General features: G+C 61.7%; 1 protein-coding gene across 4 annotated transcripts in view; it reads right to left on the reverse strand.

The window, feature by feature from the left end:
- The window catches only part of GALNT9 (polypeptide N-acetylgalactosaminyltransferase 9), a 71,592-nt gene that overhangs the window by 19,398 nt on the left and 30,874 nt on the right, over window positions 1-21,320 (reverse strand). For all 4 annotated transcript variants that reach the window (XM_032311543.1, XM_032311544.1, XM_032311546.1 and 1 more), the window contains 4 exons: window positions 15,756-15,922; window positions 14,319-14,493; window positions 10,452-10,649; window positions 4,518-4,635 (listed from right to left, as the gene is read on the reverse strand). In XM_032311543.1, the coding sequence (XP_032167434.1) occupies window positions 4,518-4,635; window positions 10,452-10,649; window positions 14,319-14,493; window positions 15,756-15,922 (658 nt within the window). The remainder of the gene's footprint in view (window positions 1-4,517; window positions 4,636-10,451; window positions 10,650-14,318; window positions 14,494-15,755; window positions 15,923-21,320) is intronic.

Below are 21,320 nucleotides of genomic sequence, written 5' to 3' on the forward strand. Positions count from 1 at the left end.
CGTCTAGCATCTACGCTGGCGTCTGCTCGTGCGTCTACACTGTACTCGTATCCGTATCCGCTCCGCGTCCACGCCACGTCACCTCCCTCTGCGAACCGGCCCGAGGCCCCCCGGCAGCGGTGCCCCAGAGCCCTCCCCACACCCGGCAGGACCTGCACAGCCCCGAGTCCAGAGTCCACCATGCAAAGTGGACAGCGAGGTGGGGGACGTTCCGGTCCCACCCATGGTCACAGCACTGGGGCCCGAGCACAGCTGGGCACTGGGGTCTCCTCATGCTGACACCCCTCTTCAAAGGTCCCAGAGGGCTCCTGTCCATGCTAACACCCGCCTCCCCTGCCCCGTCGGCCACGCAGGTGAGAGCCGCCCTTCCCACCTCCCAACACCAACACCAGCAGCGGCTGCTGGCTGTCACCTGTGGGCCGGGGTGCTCTGCCCTTCTCTGTCACACACGTGTCCTTGCGTTTGCCACACATCAACCCCACTTCTGGACGTCACAGTGCAGACACCCCCTCCCTGCGGTCGCCTCTGCTGGGCGCCCCCTTCCCAGCAGGGCGTCCCCGTGCGGCGGTTCCCCAACACGCCGCACTCCGCCTGTCCTCCGGGAGAGCCTCCCTCATGGGACGCAGCTCCTCCCCCGTTCCCTGACCTGCCGGATTCTCAGGGACGACGTGCTGTCACGGTGACATCCAGGTACAGCTCCTCCCCGCCCTCCTGCCCGGCTCCGCTCAGCTCCGTGGGCTCCCAGGGGTCACTATCCGTGCAGGACCTGGTTCCTGGCATCGTGGACCCCTGGTCTTGGGAGAACCACATCACACCGGTGTGGGGAGCTCAGCCTGCCCTCCCCGCTTCCTCTGGGAATGGGTTTGTCCAAGCCCCGGCCCCTGTGTGACCTCACGCCCGGACCTCTCTGCTCTGTTTCTCCCTCCCTGTCCTGTCCCCCAGGCCAGCTTCTGCCCGAACCCGCAGGCCCCTCGGAAGCCACAGCCCTTGCCGGTCCTCCCAACCGCAGGCTGACATTCCCTGCCTGGCCCGCTGGGCTGGCTTGACCTCCCTCTACCCCCGGGGAGGGCCCTGGAGGGGGCTCTGCTCTGAGCAGGGGGGGGTCCTCAGGGTCGTGCAGACCCTCCTGCCCTCAACCCAGCTGGGCTTGCCTTGGAAGGAGAGAGGGAGCAGAAAGTACTAGGAGCATCCTGCTGGTCCTGCACGGACACCTTGCTGTCCCTGCAACCCTAGCTGGATGGGGCTTCCCCAGCGCTGTCCCCCGCCCCACAGCTCCCTGGGCTCCCACTCCCCCTACCCAGCCGTAGCCGCAGGGGACAGCCGCAGCCCGGCTCCCTGGCCCCCTTGGAGTCTGCCGCGCGTGCCGACGGCTCCTAGGACCCCCTGTGTGTGTGCGCAGACCCGCGGCGGCCTCCCCGGGGCTCCCAGCCCGGAGCACGGCCCACACTGAGCTCGCTCCCCACGCGAGGATGGGGATCGTTAGTGAAGGATCCGTGTCCGATGACCAGCACAGTTGAGAAAAGTCAGCGTACTAAAAAACCTGCCGGCGTAGCCTCCTGCTTCCGTTTCTAACAGGCATGATTGAAGGTTGACTCTAAATTTTCTATTTAAAATTAGTCTGTGTCAGAGAATTAAAGAGAACGGCAAACATTTCTGAAATGCTTCGGAGAATCTGAGGTGTGGTAGACGTTCCAGGGATCAGATACGCTAGAACTTTCCAAGCACCTGGGGTGAAGGGATTTCTGCTGTGATATCCGGACCTTCAAAGGGCTGAAGCAGGAGAGTAAACAGATTATATCTGTAAGTGTCATTTTAAAAGATCCAAGGGAATTTAATTAACTCAAGGCAGAAATGGAACTGATTGTTGTTTAACGGCATTTAATCTGTTCAACCCGAGTTAATCAAACATTAATCAGAGGGAAAGGGGAGGTAAGTGTTCTTACCGGATTAGATTTATAACTGTAATCATCGGGGTCCCGAGGTTTAACTTAAGAGCTTAGAGCAAATAGGTTTAGAAACGTGTGACTGCTACAGACTGTGTGGCAAGTTTTCAAGCCCAGCCTTCCTCTCCGTGAGTCAAGACTCCAGAAGCAAAGACAAACAACGCCCCCCAGAAGCCCAAACCAGCCGGAGTGCAGCCCACCGAGCCCCGGCCAGGCCCCCCACCCTGGCTCTGCTCCTGGGCATTTGCGGGGTGCCGGCGCCCTGCCCCCCACGGGTGTACCCCTCCAGGGTGGAGCCCAGGGGTCGGTGTTTTAAGGAAGCCTCTGGAGGCTGGAGGTGCAGCCCGGGCCCCCGCCCCTGCCCACTGACAGCCGTCCGGTCGTCTGGTCCCCGAGTCAGAGTCGCAGACCCTTGAGGGCCTCCTGTCCCGGCTGGGCCCCAAGTAAAGTTTAGAGAAGCGCGGCCGCCGGGCTGTGGCTTCACGGCGCCAAGCACAGCAGGCCCCGAGGTGGACACTGTGGCCCCTGAGAGAGGATCCGGATCCCAAGCCCCACAAGCAGAGCCACTCCACAGTCCAGACCCGCGACCGAGTTAACCAGCAGCGCCGAGGAAGGGGTCTATGCCCTGGGGGAGAGCCGTGGGGTGGGAAGTGGGGGCAGGGGCGGGGGGTGGAGGCTGGGTCACTGAGGGCCCAGCCCGTCCCCAGAAGCCGCGCTGGTTTTCAGGAGTGACGGCCTGGGCGCTGCAGGTCCCACGACTGCGGAAAGCCGGCCACCCGGCCTCACCGGGGACACCAGCCTTCGAGCGCGCTGTGCACTCCAAATTAAAACCTGATTCATTACTTTTCAGACTGAAACGCAGCACTGAACCATTTTTTTCTTGAAGCAGAGGAGAGTCAGAGCCCATGCCAGGCCCCGTGGTGGGGAGGGACCCGGCCTCTGCAAGCACCGGGCTCCGGGGACAGCCGGTGTCTCCATCGCCACAGGGACCTCTCCACCTGCCCAGCTGCTCAGGCCAACTACTAGCAAGGCAGCTCTGACCTCCCTGAGCGCCCACCCCACCCCCAAGCAAAGCCGGGGGGCGCTTCCTCAAGAATGCACCAGACCATGCAGGATCTCACCTCCCCGGTCCTCACCAGCTCACCTCTCTGCATCACTCCAGAAGCCCTCATTCCCTCCACCCTGGAATCCCAGGGGCCGGAGGGGCCCCAGAAACATGGAAGCCAAGCCTGTGCTCAGAGCCACCAATGCCTCCTGGCTTCCTCAGAGCAGAAGCTGACCCTACCCTCTCCTCCTCCGCCCTTCCCCTCAGCTCCAGCTGTGCATGTGTGTTTGCTTCCTGAGCGCATCAGCATGCTCCTGCCCCAGGGCCTTTGCACCCGCCATTCTATCTGCCGGAAACACCCTTCCCTTCCCCTGATCATCCAAGCTCCCTCGTGGCACCTGGAGGTCTCTCTATAAATGTCCCTTCTTGGGGGGAGGCTTCCCTGACTGCCACCTCTAAAACTGCCCCCTCCTCTGCACTCCTGCCCCCCACTGCCTCCTTTCTCCATTTGGTGCTTCTCACTAAACGACACACTTTCTCTTCTCACCTCCTCGCTGGAAGGTGAGCTGCAGGGAAACAGGATCTACGCCATCTGTTCCCTCCGTAGCCGGAGGCGGGCGCACAGCCGGTGCTCACAGAGCTGGTAAGTGAGGCTCAGCTCCCTGCAGGCAACGTGGGCTCCGGGGAGGAGGGTCTCGCCCAGCGCTGGCAGGGAGCTGGCTCTCTGAGCGCTTCAGATCTCCAAAGCTGCCTGCTCAGATCTGTCAAGTGCTGGTTCTGAGGCCTGTCCGGGCCGCTGCCCCTGAAGGGGACCTGTGTTCCCGCCACCGACATTCCCAAAGGCTTGAGCGACAAAGTGCCCTCCCTGGGGGGCTAGGTTGGACCTAAGCTTCGGGCACCCAAGAGAGAAGAGCTCTGTCACCCCAGAGACCCTGATTTGCAACCAAGATTCTTCCAGAACTTTCTATTAGTTCTCCAAGTTGCCAGGTGAGAAAGTTTGAAACCAGGAGGGGCCCCTGGGGTGCCGGGAAGAGGGTGGAGGGGTGGGGGCCAGGGCCCCTAGATCTCGGCTGGTGGCCTCCCTCGGAGGTGCCCCTGGCCATGCAGCCCCATGCTCTCCCCCGTGGGGCCCCAGGGGCCCAGTCCTGCCTGGGGCCTTTGCACGAGCTGCCTCCACGCCCACCGGGAGCAGCCATGGGGCCTCCAGTGCCCACGACCCACACCGGCACCCCTGCCTTCCACGTCCAGCTGAGATGAACCCAGACCCCGTGCACGGCAGGGGGGACAGCTCGAGGGCCGTGGTCCCACGGCGGACACTCGGTTCCCTGAGCCGAAGGAGCAGCTTAGAATGTTTCCAACCTCCCCGCAGCGCCGTGAGCGCCCGAGAGCGAGTGGCGTTTGCAGTGGAGCAAACACAGCACGGTGTCCCGCGCAGTGTGGCTCCTCACGCCGACTCCACGGGCTGCCCCTAACCGGTCTGCACATCCGTTCCCCGGACAGGTCGGGGGGCCCCGTGAGGCGCCACTCACCCTCATGCCCAGCTCGATGTTCTCACCGCCGTACACCTCCATGCCCGGGTCCAGCAGCCCGATGTCCGCGAAGTACTCCCGGTCCACCACGAACGAGCAGCCGATCATGGCGGGGGTCCTGGCGGGGGCAGAGACCGCTGTGAGCGGTGAGAGGCATGCGGCCCCGCGCCCCGATCTGCTGCGGTGCTGGACATGGAACAGGCCAGCAGCTGGACAGCCCAGGACTCAGGATAGCGGCTTCTCACTTCCCAGACCCAGGCGGGCCCCCCTTGGGGTCATGCTTGTCCCCTTCAGAGCCCAGGAACGCTCCCAGCACAGGCCAAGTCCGAAGGCTAAGTGAAGAGCATCAGTGGACGATGAAAACCAGCACTCGACTCGGGCAAGGTAGCGTAGGGGATTTTACAGACACTAGTTTACTGAGCGAGTTGTTTGACTGCCCAAGCCCGAGTCACTTGCTTTCCTCCTTCATTATTTTGTCCGTTCTCTATGCCAGGACTCAGGGCAGCACTGGGCCGTGGCATAGGTTGTGCACTGCTCCGTGCTAAGGAACCTCACTGATATCAGGCTCTTTCTGAATGACACACCTTGAAGTTGTAGAATGCACAACCCGTGCAGCTGTAGACCACAGACTGCCATCTGTTCTATTATTTCTATAATTATCCACACCCACACATTTAAAAACTGTCAATCTTGCCTCGTCTGCAGAAATTCTATCTGTGGAATCAAGCATCTCTGTGCTACTTACATTCTCTCTAGTATGCCTCACAAATCTACCGGGGTTATGCGTCCCGAGGAAGTGGTCTTACAGAGCACCGTGAGTAGAGCGGGCACGGTGAGCCAGCATCACTGGGTCTGCTAGCACGCAGTCATCCGCTTTTCATTCAATCACTAACGGAGGGAACAGTGAGCAAGTCCCAGGCAGTAAGGATAAAAAGAGAGTGCACAGTCTAGATGGCGCAAGGAAGCAGGACCTCTAGGCTTTGATGAAGGGTTTTTGCCTCAAAACACAGACGAGGCCCATCAGCTTGTAGGCTGAGGGGCTGGTGTCTTCCAGGCCCTGTCAGGAGGCAGCAAAGGCCTTCCGGTGTCTGCAAAGGCCCTGGGGCCGCTCCAGAGCCAAGCTGCTCCCTCCTCTTGCTGCTGCTCCTGCAGAGACGTCCCTCCTCACTAAAAACAACAGGGAAGCAGGGTCTCCATCACAACTCAGAGAAGCTTTTCTGCTCAGCGAGTGGCAAGTCGGAAGTAAACGCCCATCAGTTTAACAGAGGTCAGTTAACAGAGGTGTTAAAAAACAATTATCCTTTTATTTGTGCGAGGAGTCGATTTGCTTTGTCACTAGATTTTGGTCACAAATCTAACGGTAACGAAATTTTAATGCTGCTTTTGACTTTTTTTTAAAAAATTATATATATATATATATTTTTAAGATTTTATTTATTTATTTTACAGAGAGACAGAGATCACAAGCAGGCAGAGAGGCAGGCAGAGAGAGAGGAGGAAGCAGGCTCCCCGCTGAGCAGAGAGCCCGATGCGGGGCTCGATCCCAGGACCCTGAGATCCTGACCTGGGCCAAAGGCAGAGGCTTTAACCCACTGAGCCACCCAGGCGCCCCAACTGCTTTTGACTTAATAGCAAGGGTTTGCCGGGTGAAGTTACAACGCACCGACGTATCACAGACACTTCTCTCGTTTTCTTCACGGCAACGAAAATCTCCGTATGGGCTCTAGTGAATTAGAGTGCCAGATTCCCTGCCGAGTCTGTTGTAGCTGGTAATGATTTTTTTATTATTGCTCAGAATTCCAAAATAAACAGAAAATAAATGCACGAGGTGAGGGGAGTGGAACCAGCGGCCGTGGAGTTTGCCGGCGTGAGGAGATCGTGCAGTGATCACAGAACACAGCAAGCCTCCGGCTGCTTTGGCTGAGGGGTTTCTGGGTCCCGGAGGAGATGTCGTCCGGGGGCACCCTTACATTGGGTTGTCGCGTGACACGCACGGCCCACAGCTGGGGCCCCACTGAGGCTCCTGCCTCGTAACAGACACACAGACACGCACAGACGTGCAGACGCACGCTCCCAAGCCACGGACTCCGGAGCCCCACGCGGGGGTGCTGACGGAACGAAGACCCCCAAACGAGCCCTTTGGCCTCCGGGAGACCAACAAGGGTGGGGGTGAGCCCGCTCAGGCATCGAGAGGCCACATGCTCAGTGAGCGAGCACGGGGACGGCACCCAGGGCAACGCACGCCATGCGGGCACACGGAGCACGAGGGCCCGGTCTGCGCGCGTTCCACGCGGGTGTGTGCAGGAACCGGTGTGCATGGGACCGGCCCTCTCGGGAAAGTCTGAAGCAACCGCTGCAAGGCCAGAAGCACCCCATGTGCCCCGAGAGGTGTCGAGAGCAGGGGGGGCCCGGGGGGCTCTGAGCCCATGGGCCATGTGGCCTTCCCTGCGCTTGGCTCCTTCGCCCACACCCCGCGGGCCGGACGCCGCCTCCCTCCAGCCGCCCCGCCTGCCAGCACCGACTGTAGAAGGTGTCTGGAGCCTGGGGGCCTCGGCGAGGACTGCTGTCGCCCACCCCACCATGGGCGTCTGTCTTGGGCACTAAGCTGGCGTGGTCTGCGGAAAGCGGCAGCACGGACGAGGTCAGCTTGGAGGCCGTCCGCCTGGATGCTGCCATGAGCTCGGGGGACGGAACCAGCCCCCCAGCCTGCGGCAGCAGGGACACCCAGCGGCCCTGCATGCACCTCTCAGAAGACAAGCGAGAAAGTCAGAGGCTAAACGGTCACAGTTCTTCCACGGGGATGGAGAAGCGTCCTGTGTGGGTCCGGGACTGCATCTGTGTCTGTGCACGGATGTGTGTCTGCACACGTGTGCGTGGGTGTGTGTGCAAGTGTGTCTGTGTGTGCAAGCAGCTTTACGTGCGCGTGTCTGTGTGTGGTTGGTGCGCGCAGCTGTGAGTGTGTCTATCAGTGTGCAGGGTATGTGTGTGCGTGTGAGATTCGGGCCCTCGCCCCGCACACACCTGGCTGTGGGAGGGGCCCGACAGCCGAACCCAGAGGGCTCCTTCCTGCGGGCCTGTCCTGGGCCCCTGGGCCTGCGGGAAGCCAGTTCATGCCCACAGGGCCCTCACCGTCCCCCGCATGCATAGGTGGAACTCTGCCCTGGTCCTGGGGACGGGAGCTCCAGCCCTGGCCACGGGCTCAGGGCCGCGGGACGCACGCGGGTTCCTGCACGCGGCCCCACGAGCCGCGCCCTGGGACGTGAGGCGGCAGCCGGGCTGACGCGCTTCCCCCGCGTCCACTCTCCCTCTTCCTTGAGCTTCAGGTACGATGAACAGCAAGAAAATTTCCTCCAGTAAATCTTCACACGCCTGCCTCTCGGGCCTGGCTCTGACGGGCAGACGTGTCCTCAGGAAAGCCAGTGGCTCTTCCCATCAGTGACGTCGGCGGGAGGGACAGTTCTCAGACCGCTTTCCAGAAGAGACCGCATGGACCCGCACTCACCCTCCGCTGGGCTCCTGGAAGCGATCCGTCCAGTCGGGGTGGGTCGTACGACCTCCAAGAGATCCTTCTGCTGGGAGCCAGGCACAGCCGGGCTCTGCCCCGTGGGCAGCGGTAGGAAGCCGTGTCCGGGTGGGGGGGCCCGAGGGGATCCTCTTGGTGAGGACAAGGGTGAGGGGCAAAGGGCTTCAAAGCTGCTCCCCGGCCTGGCTCAGCCGAGGGCTCAGTACTCCAGCGCGTGTCTCCAGCCACGCGAGAACTGGGGGAACAGCCCAGGGACCCACTATCTCCACCACCATGGTCCTGAGCAAAGCCCCCGTTCCCCAACATCTGCGGGGAGTCCCGCGGGACACGGGGTCTCCAGGAATTAAGTGCAGCTCAAAGCTGGCATGCAGCGCCCTGAAAGCCGGTCGTGTCTCCTTCCTGCGCCCCTCGCCGGCCCAGCCCGACCGTCCTGAGTCTCACCCCTGTTGTTACATGGACGACGGTTGGTCCCTTCGGCTCCACGACGGGCGCTGGCAGCCGGGCCCAGGCCGCTCAGCCTCCCGTTCACACCTGCTGGACGTGTGCGGCGTTTCCAAGACTGGGAACGGTGCGGCCACGGTGAGTGTCCACGGGGGTCTCTGCGTGGACACAGGCTTCCCGAGCTTCCAGGCCGACAGCCGCGGGGACGGCGTGCCAAGCGGGATGTGGCTGCACCTTTAGGAGAAACCGCCAAACCCGTCTTCCGAAGCGGTGTTGCCAGTCCTGCCTTGGGGCTCGTGGGGGAGCTCAGCAGTGCCCAGTGCGGCCCTCCCCACGGCCCCGGGCACCTCCCTGCGGTCGTCCGCGTGTCCCTCCTGGCGGAGGCCGGCGTCTCCGTGACCTGTGGGCCTCTCCATCTCCTTTGGCAGCGCGTCTGTCTAAAGGCTTTGCCCGTGTTTGATTTGGAGTTTGGGCCTCGGGGTTTTCAGAAGCTCTCAGGTAGGGCCACTGACGAGGGGAGTTTGAGACAAGACCCCGTCTGGCCAGAAAATCCTGCTTCCCGGGCGGCTCGGGGCGTCCAGAGTTTGCCAAAAATTTCAGGTGCTTCCCCTTGGGCTGTCTTCACTGAGTCCTACGACGGGAAACACTGGGCCCCGGTTTTGTGGACGAGGCATCGAGTGCATCTTGAATGAAGAAAAATTCCTTTCAAACCGCTGCTCCTTGCTCCGAGCGAGCCTGGGGGCCCGCTGGCCCGCTTCTGGGCACGGGTGGCCCTGTGTCCCGCGTCCCCTGCAGAGGCCCCAGAGCCCCAGTTCCTGCTCCTTCGGCTCTCGGGAGCACCGTGGCCGACTCTGAGGACGCGGCCGCTGGGACAGGGCCAGGCCCCGGGGGGGCTGCTCTCCAGGTCCTGGGAATTACTGCTCCGGGCAGCTCTCTGTGTCGACAACACTATTTTCCTCAAAATCCACGACATGCTGGGCTCTGGCCGAGCTGTTTATCCCCAGGGTCCGTAGACCTCACAGTGGGTTGTCCCAGCGGCTCTCGGCCCGCAGCGGCTGCTGCTTGGAAGCCCCGGCAAGGCCCTCCTGGGGGAGAGGCTTTCAAAGGCCTCGGTGGCTGCCCGGCACAGTGGGCCGTTTCGGCGGGGTTTGGGCAGGGACATGCCAGTTTGAACAGAGTGGGGGGCGGGTGACTCCCAGCCCCGTAAGTCTCGAGCCCCTGTTGGGGGGGCCCCCGGAGGTCAGCGGGTGACAGGCACCCCCAGGACCGAGTTAGGGAGCCTGGATTCCCAGGGCTCTGGCAATGGGGGAGGGGCTGCCGAGGGCAGAGCGAGCTGCGGATGGACACGGCTGAACAGGAGGCAGCGGCTCTGGGGCGACGGGGCAGTGGGGGCTGCAGCCGTTGGAGGCCGGAGCCTGCTCAGACGCGGCCCTGCTCAGCTCCGGCCCATGGCTGCCTTGTCAGAGTGCGGGCCTCCCACCTCCCGAAAAGTGTGGGATCTGGGTATTCTCAACATGGAAAACTCTCTGTTTTCATGTTTAGGAATCGATTTAAATAAAGACACGCGTCTGAGGACAGCTGTGGGGTCCCTGTCTGCAGCCCTGCTGGCCTGCCGCCCGCGCCCGCTGCCCGCGCTCCGTGCCTGGCTCTCCTGGTGTCTCTGCCCGGCTCCCTCTCCCTCTCTCCCTCCGTCCTGTCCCGTCTCTTTCACTGGTTCCTCCTTTCTGCCCCTCGCCTCTGTCTCCCTCCTGTTCCCGCCCACCCCCACTCCCACAGCAGCCCCCTGCGCCCCCCACCACTGCGCCCCCGCGGCAGACCCCGCACACCCCCCCATGGCAGTTCCCCTCCTGGTCCCGGCTCCGGCCCCCCTGCCCCCTCCCCCAGCAGCCCCTGTGGCCCCCCCACGAGTCCCAGCTCCTGCCCCCCCACCGCCCCCGTGGCAGCCTCGCCCCCCACCCCCGTGGGCTCACCTGATGGGTGCGGCCTCGTCGCCGCGATCCAGCCAGTCCTGGGGCGGGATGATGTACATGCACCAGAGGCCCCAGTTGTAGCCGTGGGCCGCGCTGGCGTACTGCTGCACCTCAAACGTGTCGTACTTGATGTTGTCGATGGCCGGCAGGACGATGCGCCGCCGGTCCTCCTGGATGCGAGCGAGCGCCGGCTCCGCCCTGCAGGGAGGCGTGTGCCTGTGCGGGGGGCCACGGCGCCGGGACCCCCAGCTTGCACCTGAAGACGGGTCCGCCACCCACAGGCAGGGGGAGGTGGTCAGGCCCGCCCGCCCGCTAGACGGCAGCCCGCTGCGGGGCAAGGGCGTCGGCCCTGGGAGCCCAGGGGCGTCTGGCCGCAGACCTGCCTTGCCTGGGGCCTCGACCTCACCTTCCTGCCCTGACCCCACCAACACCTGTCTGACCCCAAGGACATGAAGGCCACCTGGGCTCCGGTCCGTGACACCCCCTGAAAGGCAGCCCGCAGACTCTGCCACTGGCCTGGTTCACGGCTCCAGATCCTGCTCCCTGATCCTTCTGCTCTGTTCCTGTGAGAGGTACACGCACAAGCCCTAATCTGAGGACCGATTATGTGCCACACCCTGGTCTAACAAACTGGAATATATCCATGCCTCCGAGAGCTTATGGTCTGTTGCAAGGATGAGACAGGCTATTGGCCACTGTTGTGCAGTGTGCAACCGACACAACAGTACGCAGTGGTCCTGAGAGGGTAGGGGGCAGACATCAACATATAAGGGAAGGTACAAGAAGGTGACAGGTGTTGTGTAGGAAAGAGAACAGGTAAGGCTGACTTGGGGGTTACAGTTTAAAATAGGGAGTCAGTGTAGGTTGCCCTGGGCTAGGAGCGGGAGGGGCGTGATGGGTGTCGGAGGGATGGGTGAGGGCACGGGCAGCACTGAGGCCCTGGGATGTGAGCCTGGAGTGGAGAAGCGGGGCAGCATATGCAGTAAAGCCAGAGAGCAGAGGGACCCGAGGACCTGGGCTCTTGGGTGACCTCTCTGGCCAGCAGCGTGAGTTGCAGACTGTGGGGAGTCCCTGGGGAAGCAGGGACTTGGACGTGATGCTTCTCCAGCAAGGACAAGCACGAGACAGCGCCAGAAGCCGGGGCTCTGAGCTGGAGTTCAGCTGTGGCCATGGGCAGCCCGCTGCCTGGGGCCGGGGCAGGAGCTGCAGGGAGGGCTGGAAGGGCCAGGGCGCCAGCCCCAGGTGGGGCCGCTTGTGGGGACAGGTCCTCTGGTCCCACCTGGCGACACCGGCCACACGGCCTGTCCTCTTTCCCATCCTGCTGAGTGACAGCCTGGTACTTACCTGCCTTCCAGCTTTGCGACGAGGATTAATTAATTACTGTTAGCAAAGCGCCCAGAGATGAAGAACCCTCTGCAAATGCCACATCTGCTAAAAAGGCAGCATCTTTGTGGAGGCCACTCCTGGGCGGGGAGGGCGCTATTTGCAGACGGATAACTGGGTTTTCGGTTGTGAAAATTAAAGTTACACTGATTTGAAATTGCATTTGAAGTGACTGACTTGTAGCTCTCCCAGATGGCTTCCAAATGCCCAAGGGAGCTCATGATACGGTGGAGGGAGGAACAGCTACCAAGTATGGTTGTGCAGTGTGCAACCTACACAACCCCGTGGAGTGACCCTGGCGGGGGGCAGGCAGTGATCCGTAATGAACGATAGAAGGTGATACACATTGTAGGAGAAGAAGGGCTGTCTCACGAGGGCAGCAGAGCGGAGAGAAAAAGGGCCCTCGGAGGGGAAGTCAAGCAGAAGAAACTCGCATCTCTGCCAAACGTGCGGGAACAGAACCAGCCCTCGTGACAAAAGCATGGTCCTGGGGCAGCTGAGACGCTACAGGAGAGGGGAAGGAGAAGCCTCCACTGGCCTAGGAGATGCCAAGCCCCTGCTGGGGCCATCGGCAGCTGGCGGGAAACCACGACCTTGGAGACCCTGGGACGCCAGACCCTCGCAGACCAGCTGGGGACACAGAGCCACGCACAGCACCGGTCCAGCCCAGCCGCGCAGACTCAGGACTGCACCCAGCCTACGGGTCCCCAGCACGGCCACCACCGACCCCTCGTTTCTTGCGGCTGGTATCCCAGGGAATGTCTTAGGTTAGGCTTCGCAGTGTTTGAAAATATGCGTGGGGAGATTTGATACATAAATCGTGAGTTTTAGTTTCTACTGAAATAGGGCAAGCCGCCGCCGTGGGCCAACTTCTCCCTGCGGCTCAGTGGGTGGGCACCACGGGCAGCCCCTGTTCGCTGCTGCCCCTGCAGGACCCCCACCGAAGGTTTAACCTCGATCACATCACCCTAAATCCAACAACAAGGACCTTCTTGAGAAGCAGAAGAGGAAAGTCATGGACACACGGGGAGAAGCCGTAGGAGGACAGAGGCCGTGGGGCTGCAGCCACAGCCCAAGGACACCATGGACCCTGGAGGCTGCAGGAGACGAGGAAGGACCCCTTCTCCCCAGGCGCCTTGGCTGACCCCTGTGTCCCCTCAGTGGACTTCAGGCCCCAGAATGGAGAGTTTCTGTTGTTCAAAGCCTTCTGGCTTCTGTGGCTCAGACCCCAGGACACCGAGACGCATGGTCAAACCTCCCTCTGCCCGTGGGCCACTCCTGTGGGCACATCCTGTGTCCAAAGCGTCCCCTCGGCTCCCAGGCCACCTCAAACCAGGCCGGCCCCTGGGGGCTGGTCTGCCATCCCAGGGAAGTTCTGATCTGACCCCGAGGCCCGGAGCCAGGTGCCCACGGGGGGCTCCTGGATGACACTCACACAGTCTTGGCAACAGCCCCCACCCTGGGCACACATCCAGCATCCCACCTGAACAGGGGAGACGGGCGCACCTCCCCCGCCTCCCCTGCCCGTGCCTTGCTGACACGTGCTGACACGTTGGACATCCCACCGTGACTGTCCCCTACCTAGGGTGTCCCCGCGGGATCGCTGCCCCCGCCCCCTCCCCCAGCCACGATAAAGCCCTCTCTCGTCTGCCCAGGCCGCCCCCACATGCCGTCATCAGAGAGGCTAAGGGACCCGCTTGCTATTGTCCAGAAAACTCCGAAGCACGTCCTGCTATTTGCTCAAGACGTCCTCAGGCACCTGCTCTGCGGACATCAGCACACCCCCTGCTTGGGGACAGTGGGGTCTGGACAGAGGCGGCAGGAGCAGCCCTGGGTCTGACACCCCCTGGGCCCGGGCCTCCCCCTGGACTGGGGCTGACACGCTAGGCTGCAGACACTGTTTTTAAGGCTGCTGCAGAGCTGCACCAGGCTTCCGGGTGACCCATGCTGCAGACCTGAGGCCCCACAGACCTGCGCTTCCGGCCACCCCTCAGGGGCTGCTGGGGCTGCTGGCCGGGAGGCCTCACGGAGCACCAGGCCGGCAGGGCAAACACGAGCCCAGGGAGAGCGCCCCAGCCTCCATGCCGGGGTGCGGGGTCACACCTACTCCTGACCCCCCGCGCAGCCCCGCCGCTCCCTGGCCACGTGCCCCTGCAGGTGTCTGTTAGAGGCCCGCTTCCCACCTGCATGGTGCACAAGAGGGCTCCCCGGGACAAGAAACTGCTTCCAACTGGTGCTCGGGGCTTGGGCTGCTGACAGTGCGCCGGGTCCCCATGGGCGGCGCAAGCACACAGCCGTGTGTGCCGGTGCTCTCTGTGCGCGGTGACCTGCCAGGTGCATGGCGTCCTGCCATTGGCACCTCATGAGCGGCTTTCGGCCCGGGAGCTGGACCTGAACGCCCCGGCCCCCAGGCTCCTGTTCTGCCGGCCCCCCAGGGAGTGCCCTCAGCCAGCCCCCGGCCCTGCCCCCACACCCCGCTCTCACCAGCCCGTGCCGAACTCCACGTGGGCATCAAAGAAGCCCACCACAGGGGCCGTGGCTGCCTTCCAGCCCTGCAGCCGCGCCCGGATCAGGCCTTCCCGCCGGCTGTTGCGCACGATCTTCACCAGGCCCGGGTACCGCCTGTTGACGTACTGGTCCAGGCTGGCCTTGAGCTCCGCTGCAGGGGACACAGAATCGCCTCAGCGACCCACGCCCCGGGAGGGCCCCGAGGTCGCCCCAGGTCAGCGTGGGCAGGCTGGGGCGCTGTGTGCCCCAGGCCCATCCTCCACAGCCGCTGAAGGGCACCCGCGGCGGCCGGATGTGTTTCGGGGGCCGGGGATACCGTGGGGCTCGCCCTCCCGTGCAGGCACAATAGGCAAAAACCAGCAAACGGACTGATTGGACTGAGGCGCGTGTCATGGGGAAGGCACCCCCCGGGGGCTGGGTGCCTCCCCCACGAAGAGGAAGGAAGGCCTCGCATGGACCGTGGGTGAGCACACAGGTCGGCCCACACTGGGCGGTGTTCAGCCGTGACGCCCGCTACTACACTCATGCGCCCTGAGGACAGATGCTGTGGGGCCCCAGTTCCCCGAGGCCCCAATAGGCACCTCCTGCAGAGAGATGGCTGAACCTGGCTCCTTTCACAAGGTCAGCTTGGGGACCCGCAGTGTAGACAAGGAGCCGGCCCTGGGTTGGACGCAGCACCTCCTGCCCTTGGAGGGCTCCAAAGGTGCCCCCCAAATTTCCTCCACTTCCGTCCCTCCAGAGGTGCAGAGGAGAGCCCGCATGATGAGCCCGTGGGACCTCAGTCTCGGGGCCACCCGTGGTGGGTTCAGACTCCTGGCTCAGTTGGTGCCCAGGCGTCTCTGGACCCCCGGCAGGAGCTTTGAGCCCTCTGCGCCTGGCGGGCATGGGATGCTTACGGGGTCCCCGCTGTGCGTGCCGGCCCCGCTCCCCCACCAGCAGACCCTCACTGGAGCCCACACCCCCCTCACAGGCAAGAGGCAGGAGGTATGATCAGCAGATAGGGAACTCAGCCTGCCTGGGCTCTTCTGGGCAACATCTGTAGGGCATGAATAGAGCCCCCACTTTAAGGTCATCCACAGCCTCAGAACGGGATGAGTTTCAACGTAGGGTGTTTGTGGATGTAACTGGTTAAGGATCTTGAGGAGAAATCCTCCTAGACTTCCGGTGGGCCTCGTCCAGTGACAGGTGTCAGTACAAGAGGAGACACACAGGGGGAGGCTGCGTGAAGATGAGGCAGAGGGGGAGGGATGCAGCTCCAGCCGGGGCACGAGGGACACCAGCCATCCCCAGAGCCAGGAGAGGCAGGGAGGACTCGGTCCTGGAGCCCGTGGGGTGTACAGCCCGGCCCACCCTGACTCCAGGCTTCCGGCCCCCAGCTCCAGGCTGCTTGCGCTGTTGGGGTCCCCCACTCACCGCTGTCACTGTTGTCGTCCACCAGGATGACCTCCTTGAGGAGCCGCGAGGGCGTGCGGTTCACCACACTGTGCACGGAGCGCAGGATGACGGAGAGGGCCTCGTTGACAAAGATGAAGACCACAGAGATCTGGGGTAGGTCAGTGGCATGGGTCATCTGTCTGCACCTGCGGGAGACACAGTCTGTGGTCAGTGGTCAGCGTGGGGCGTGCCTGCTCAGCCGCTTCTCGATCTGATACCGAATGGGAGAGCAACAAGGCTGTGGGGGAAGCCCCAGACTCAGTGATGACGTCCGTCCGAAGCCACAGGCTCCAGCGCTCTGAGTCTCAGCCCGCTGTGTCCATGCTGAAAGTCAGGGAATGGCAGTCATGTCAGGTCGTGACCCAGTGGTGGGCGGGGCGCAGCCCTGAGCCCAATGCCATCGACACCCGGTTCCAACTGCAGGGGGTGTGCCGTGGAGGGTTGTGGGAGCAGCGTCCACAGTGAACCCTGTACCTTGAGTGTGGTGCGGAAAGTGGAACCCGGGTAGCCGGCGATGGGCTGAGCGGGGCCTGGCCAACGTCAGTGGAGGGTCTCTGAAGTGGACATGAAATCTGCAGGGACGGCCTCATCATTGGGGCTGAAGGTAACAGCCTCGGCCAAACCTAAGGACTGAGAGGCACAAGGCGGGGACGTGTGGTTTTCCCAGGGGTCCTGATGCAGGGACTGGGCGTGGGGCGAGGCACATCTGGCTCCTTGATCTGATTAAATGATACACATTTGCTAAGGGGCCTACAGAAGGCAACGGGCTGTTGGGGTAATAACGTGGTGGAATGAATTCACCAGGGGCCAAGGGAGACAGACAGGAACTAACTTAGCAAACGGTCAAAAATAACGTGATGGAAAAAAGAGGAAACAAGAGCAAAGGAAACAGAAAGATACACGTGGAGGAGCCCAGTCATGTCCATTTGCTGCCACAATAAATGTAAACGCACCAAATCTCTCCTTAAGATGGCAGAGGCCACTCAGCTAGACACAGGCGCTCGCACACTCACTCGTGCACATTCTCACACTGACCGCATTGACACATGTTCTCACACCTACTCACACATTCACATACTCACACGTTCTTATAGTTACTCACACTCACACATGTTCTTACACCGACACATACGCTTTCAAACGGACTCCTACTACATTCTCACACGCTCACACACAACTCTCACACTGACTCACACACCCTCACACTGACTCACACTCACAACGCTCTCACATTGACTCATGCTCACACATATTCTCACGCTAACTTACACACTCACGTTTTCACATTGACACACACACATTCTCACACGTTTTCACATTGACACACACTCACATTCGTTCTCACACTGACTCATACTCACACACAACCCTGCTCAAAAGGGCCACCTTCCCTCCTATGGAGTGGGTACAGCCGGGGTTTGAACCTGAGCCAGCAGCCGTGCCCAAGGCCAGGGGGCACCCTAGCTCCGGCAGGAGAGCACCGATGACCCCTCCTAGCCCACAGCACACTAGCATCTCTGCTCTTACCACAGCGCACAGACAAGAACAGTGGACATGGCAGCATGACTTTGCAGAGGAAGGGGCAGAGGCAGTGACCACACAGGGTCATGGGTGGGGACCCTGGGGCTGTCTCTAGACCAGGCAGCCAGGGAGGAGACTTGAGTAGCTGGGCAGTGAGGTGAGCCCTGGCCTCCTCAGCTTGGCTGCAGAACAAACACCACAGACACGACGGCCTAAGCCTCATATGTGTGCTCATGGTCTGGAGTCCAGATCCAGGGCAGTGCGTCTGGCTCCTCCCGAGGCTTCCCCTCAGCAGGCAGACGCGGTCTTCCCACCTTCCCACCGTGTCTCAGCGGCTGTGCCCTGTGTGTGTCTGCACCCTGCTCTGCTCTCCATGGGGACTCAGCCATAGGGGACAGGCCCACCTGGGAGACCCCACTTCACCTGTCAGCTCTGTAAGGCCCTGCCTCCACACGGTCACATCCAGAGGTGCTGGGGGTCAGGGCTCCCAGGTATGAACTTGAGGAACACAGTTAGCCAGTAACGGACCCCACCGGGAGGAACCAACATGTGGTTGGGGGGGGACAGGGAGGTACCAGCAAGTGGGGTGCACTGTGTGCGCTGGCAAGGCGGGCTGTGGAGGGCAGCGAGCCCCTGCCCCAGGGGACACTCAGTGCCCCTTTCCGCCCTCCACACTGTGCACACACGCACCGCCGGCCTCCCCCGCAGCTCTGGCCACGAGTCCCAGGACTGATTACGGCGTGGCATCGGAGGAGGCAGCAGCAGGACACGGGGGCCCCTGCGAGGGGGCTGTTCTCACGACCTTCCACGGGGTGTAGACGCTCCTGCCGGCCACCTGCACTTCACCCTGGGGTCATGGAAGCCGCTCACCTTAGAACACGCCGCCCTCACTGGATGGAAAATGCTGTCTGTGCAGGCTCACGCCCCTGGGGGTCCCTGACACAGACACTCCGGGGAGAGCACAAGACCCCCGGGAATGCAGGGCCATAGAACCTTCCAGATACACTGTCCATCCTCTGCTCCGCGGGTACATCAGGCAGGAAGAAGGCAAGTGCTGCGGGGGAGTCACTGGCTGGCCTCCGGGAGAAGTCCGGGCGGAGACTTTGGCCCAGGGGCTCAGAGGACACGGGCTCTTCTCGCTTCACAGCTTCGTGGGGCTGCGAGATGCTCTGGGGAGCACAGTCCGGTTCCCAGCACAGGTGGGAAAGCCCCCCTGACTCCTTGGCTCTGACTGGGCGGCACGCGCTGCCTTGGACCATCACCGTGGCGGAGGAGACAGGACGCTCTGATTGGCTTACATTTGGATTGTCACTTCTTGAGTCCCAACCATATGGAACTCGCAGGAGAGGCAGGACCCAGGCTGGGAGTCCGCAGGGAGCTCACGTCGGGGCACCCCTCCCCAGGCCCGGATGACATGCCCCGAGTGTCTAACTGACACAGCAGGGTGGTGTTCCCCGCTCAGCTCTCCACCGCCTGGACACACGTCTCACTGGGGTAGGTCGGTTCCCGGAATCACGCGAGCCCAGTCTATTCCACGAAATTAGTGCTGAGAGCCTGGATTCCGTGCTGGGCCCTCTGTGCCGTGGCGGCCCCCGGATAACCTCTCTGCCTTTCCGCCTCTGCCTTAGAAGTCACGGCCAGGAAGGAATTCTTCACACGAAGTGATGTTCCTTCTTGAGGTGTTTCTCACTTAGTTCCTCCAACAAGAATGAGTCTAGAAAATCCACAGGGTCATGTCTCTTATGAGACCTGGTGCTGTCCAGACAGCCTTTGTAAGAACAGCGTGACCGTGGTCACGATGATTGCAAAGCACGGGACAGATTACCTTGGAGCTTGGCAAACAGACACATGTAATCTCGAAGTGACAGAGTAAGCGGACACCAACGCCGTGCCTGGGCTGTCCCCTCCCTGAGCCCAGTAACACCCAAGTGTGTCTGGGTGCGGCTGTGGGGGGACAGTCCGGAGGGAGCACAGTGGGGAGACAGCCCAGGAGGGCACGGCTGTGGGGACACACTGGGGGAAGGGCCTGAGGTTCATGACTGAAGGACAGTCTGGGGGTCACAGGTATGATAATAACAAAGCAGATGCTGGTTTCTGTGTCGCCGCGCTGTGGAGCTGGGGTCTGGGGCGGCCGGGGGCTGGGATGCCGGCAGCCGGGCCCTTCTGCCTCGTCACTGTGCTGAGTGTGGGGTGGTCCCCAAGCCCGCACGCACCGGCAGCCCCAGTGCCATGGCAGGAAGCAGGAAGGGGGGAAAGATCCTGCCCTCCCGCCCGGCACACGCTCCCCAAGTCCACATACGTCCCACTGACCACGGCTCGGCCCCCTGCGAGGTTTGCAGCCATCAGCCTTCCGACGGGCTTCGCCCAGCCACGTCTGGGGTTCCGTTAAGGAGGAAGAAAGGGAGAGAAGATGGGAGGGGTGCCTGGGGCCAAAGGGCTGGGGCCACTGGCCAGGACGCGGCCCCTGTGGGAACGGCGGGCTCCGTGCAGGGTGGGACCAGCCTTAGCCCCACACAGCGCGGGAATGTCAGCATGGCTCGGGGCTCCTTCCCACCTCCACACTGGGGGGCCGGGGTGCTCCCCACATGAGCCCCACTCACAGTACAGAGCCCTAGGGATGCTGGGGTCCGTGGCACCTCACTCATCAACGAGGGTCTGCCTGCCCTCGCCAGCCCCTCCCCGTGCTTGCCTGCCCCTTACAGCACCCCCTCAGGGCAGTCCAGGCTGAGTCCGGTCACATAGCAGAGATGCTGGCCCCCCGAGGACCACAGGCAGGACACCGTGGGCCTGACTGCTGTCCTGTCCAGGGGCTCGAGCGGGCAGTGGGGAGCGGGCGCACAGACAGTCCTGCGCTTTGGGCACCCCGGTCCACAGCCATGCAGTTCCACGGGCCAATCTCTGCAGGCATCGTACGGATGAGTGTGGCTGTCCGCCTGCTGTGGGACGCTTAAATTAGCGCTTCTGAGAGCACGGGCCTTTCCCGGGCACACCTGCTGGGCAGGGAGAGGCCGTCCTTGCCCATGGCATTCATCTGCCCTGACCAGTCACCCCACTGGGAGCGTGTGTACTTCTAAGTTGCTGGAATTAGAAACGGCACAATGCATATGGTCCATTTTGTCCCAGTGCAATACTGCACTAAAATAGCCTCTTTGGGGAGCCTCCTACACTGTTGGTGGGAATGCACGCTGGGGAAACCACTCTGGAAAACAGCATGGAGGTTCCTCAAAAAGTTGAAAATAAAACTGCCCTATGACCCAGCAATCGCACTACTGGGTATTTACCCTAAAGATACAAACGTAGTGATCCGAAGGGGCACGTGCACCCGAATGTTTATAGCAGCAACGTCCACAATAGCCAGACTATGGAAGGAACCTAGATGTCCATCAACAGATGAATGGATCAAGCATATGTGGTATATATACACAATGGACTACTATGCAGCCATCAAAAGAAACGAAATCTTGCCATTTGCGACAACATGGATGGAACTAGAGGGTATTAGGCTGAGTGAAATACGTGAATCAGAGAAAGACAATTATCATATGATCTCTGTGATAGGAGGAATCTGAGAGGCAGGGCTGGGGGTCATGAGGGACAGGGAGGGAAAAAATGAAACAAGATGGGATCGGGAGGGAGACAAACCATAAGAGACTCTTAATCTCGGGAAACAAACTGAGAGTTGCTGGAGGGGAGCGGGGGTGGCTGGTGATGGACACTGGGGACAGTGCGTGGTAGGGTGAGTGCTGTGCGTTGTGTAAGCCTGACGACTGGCAGCCCTGTACCCCTGAAGCAAATAACACCTTGTATGTTAATAAGTTAGAGAAACAAACCCTCTTCTACTCATAATACGATCCTTATCCCGTTAGAGAAAGTTTGTGCTCAACCCAGGCAGACGGAAAGGGCTGTTATAAGGGAAGGCTCGTGCCTAACAAAAAGAGGAGAACCAGGCCCCACAGAAGGCAGCTTCCTCCCAGCCTGCCTGGGTCACCTCCCTTTGGCCTCCCCAAGGGACAGGCCATGGGT

This window comes from Mustela erminea, chromosome 13, assembly GCF_009829155.1.
Source record: "Mustela erminea isolate mMusErm1 chromosome 13, mMusErm1.Pri, whole genome shotgun sequence".
NCBI lineage: Eukaryota > Metazoa > Chordata > Mammalia > Carnivora > Mustelidae > Mustela > Mustela erminea.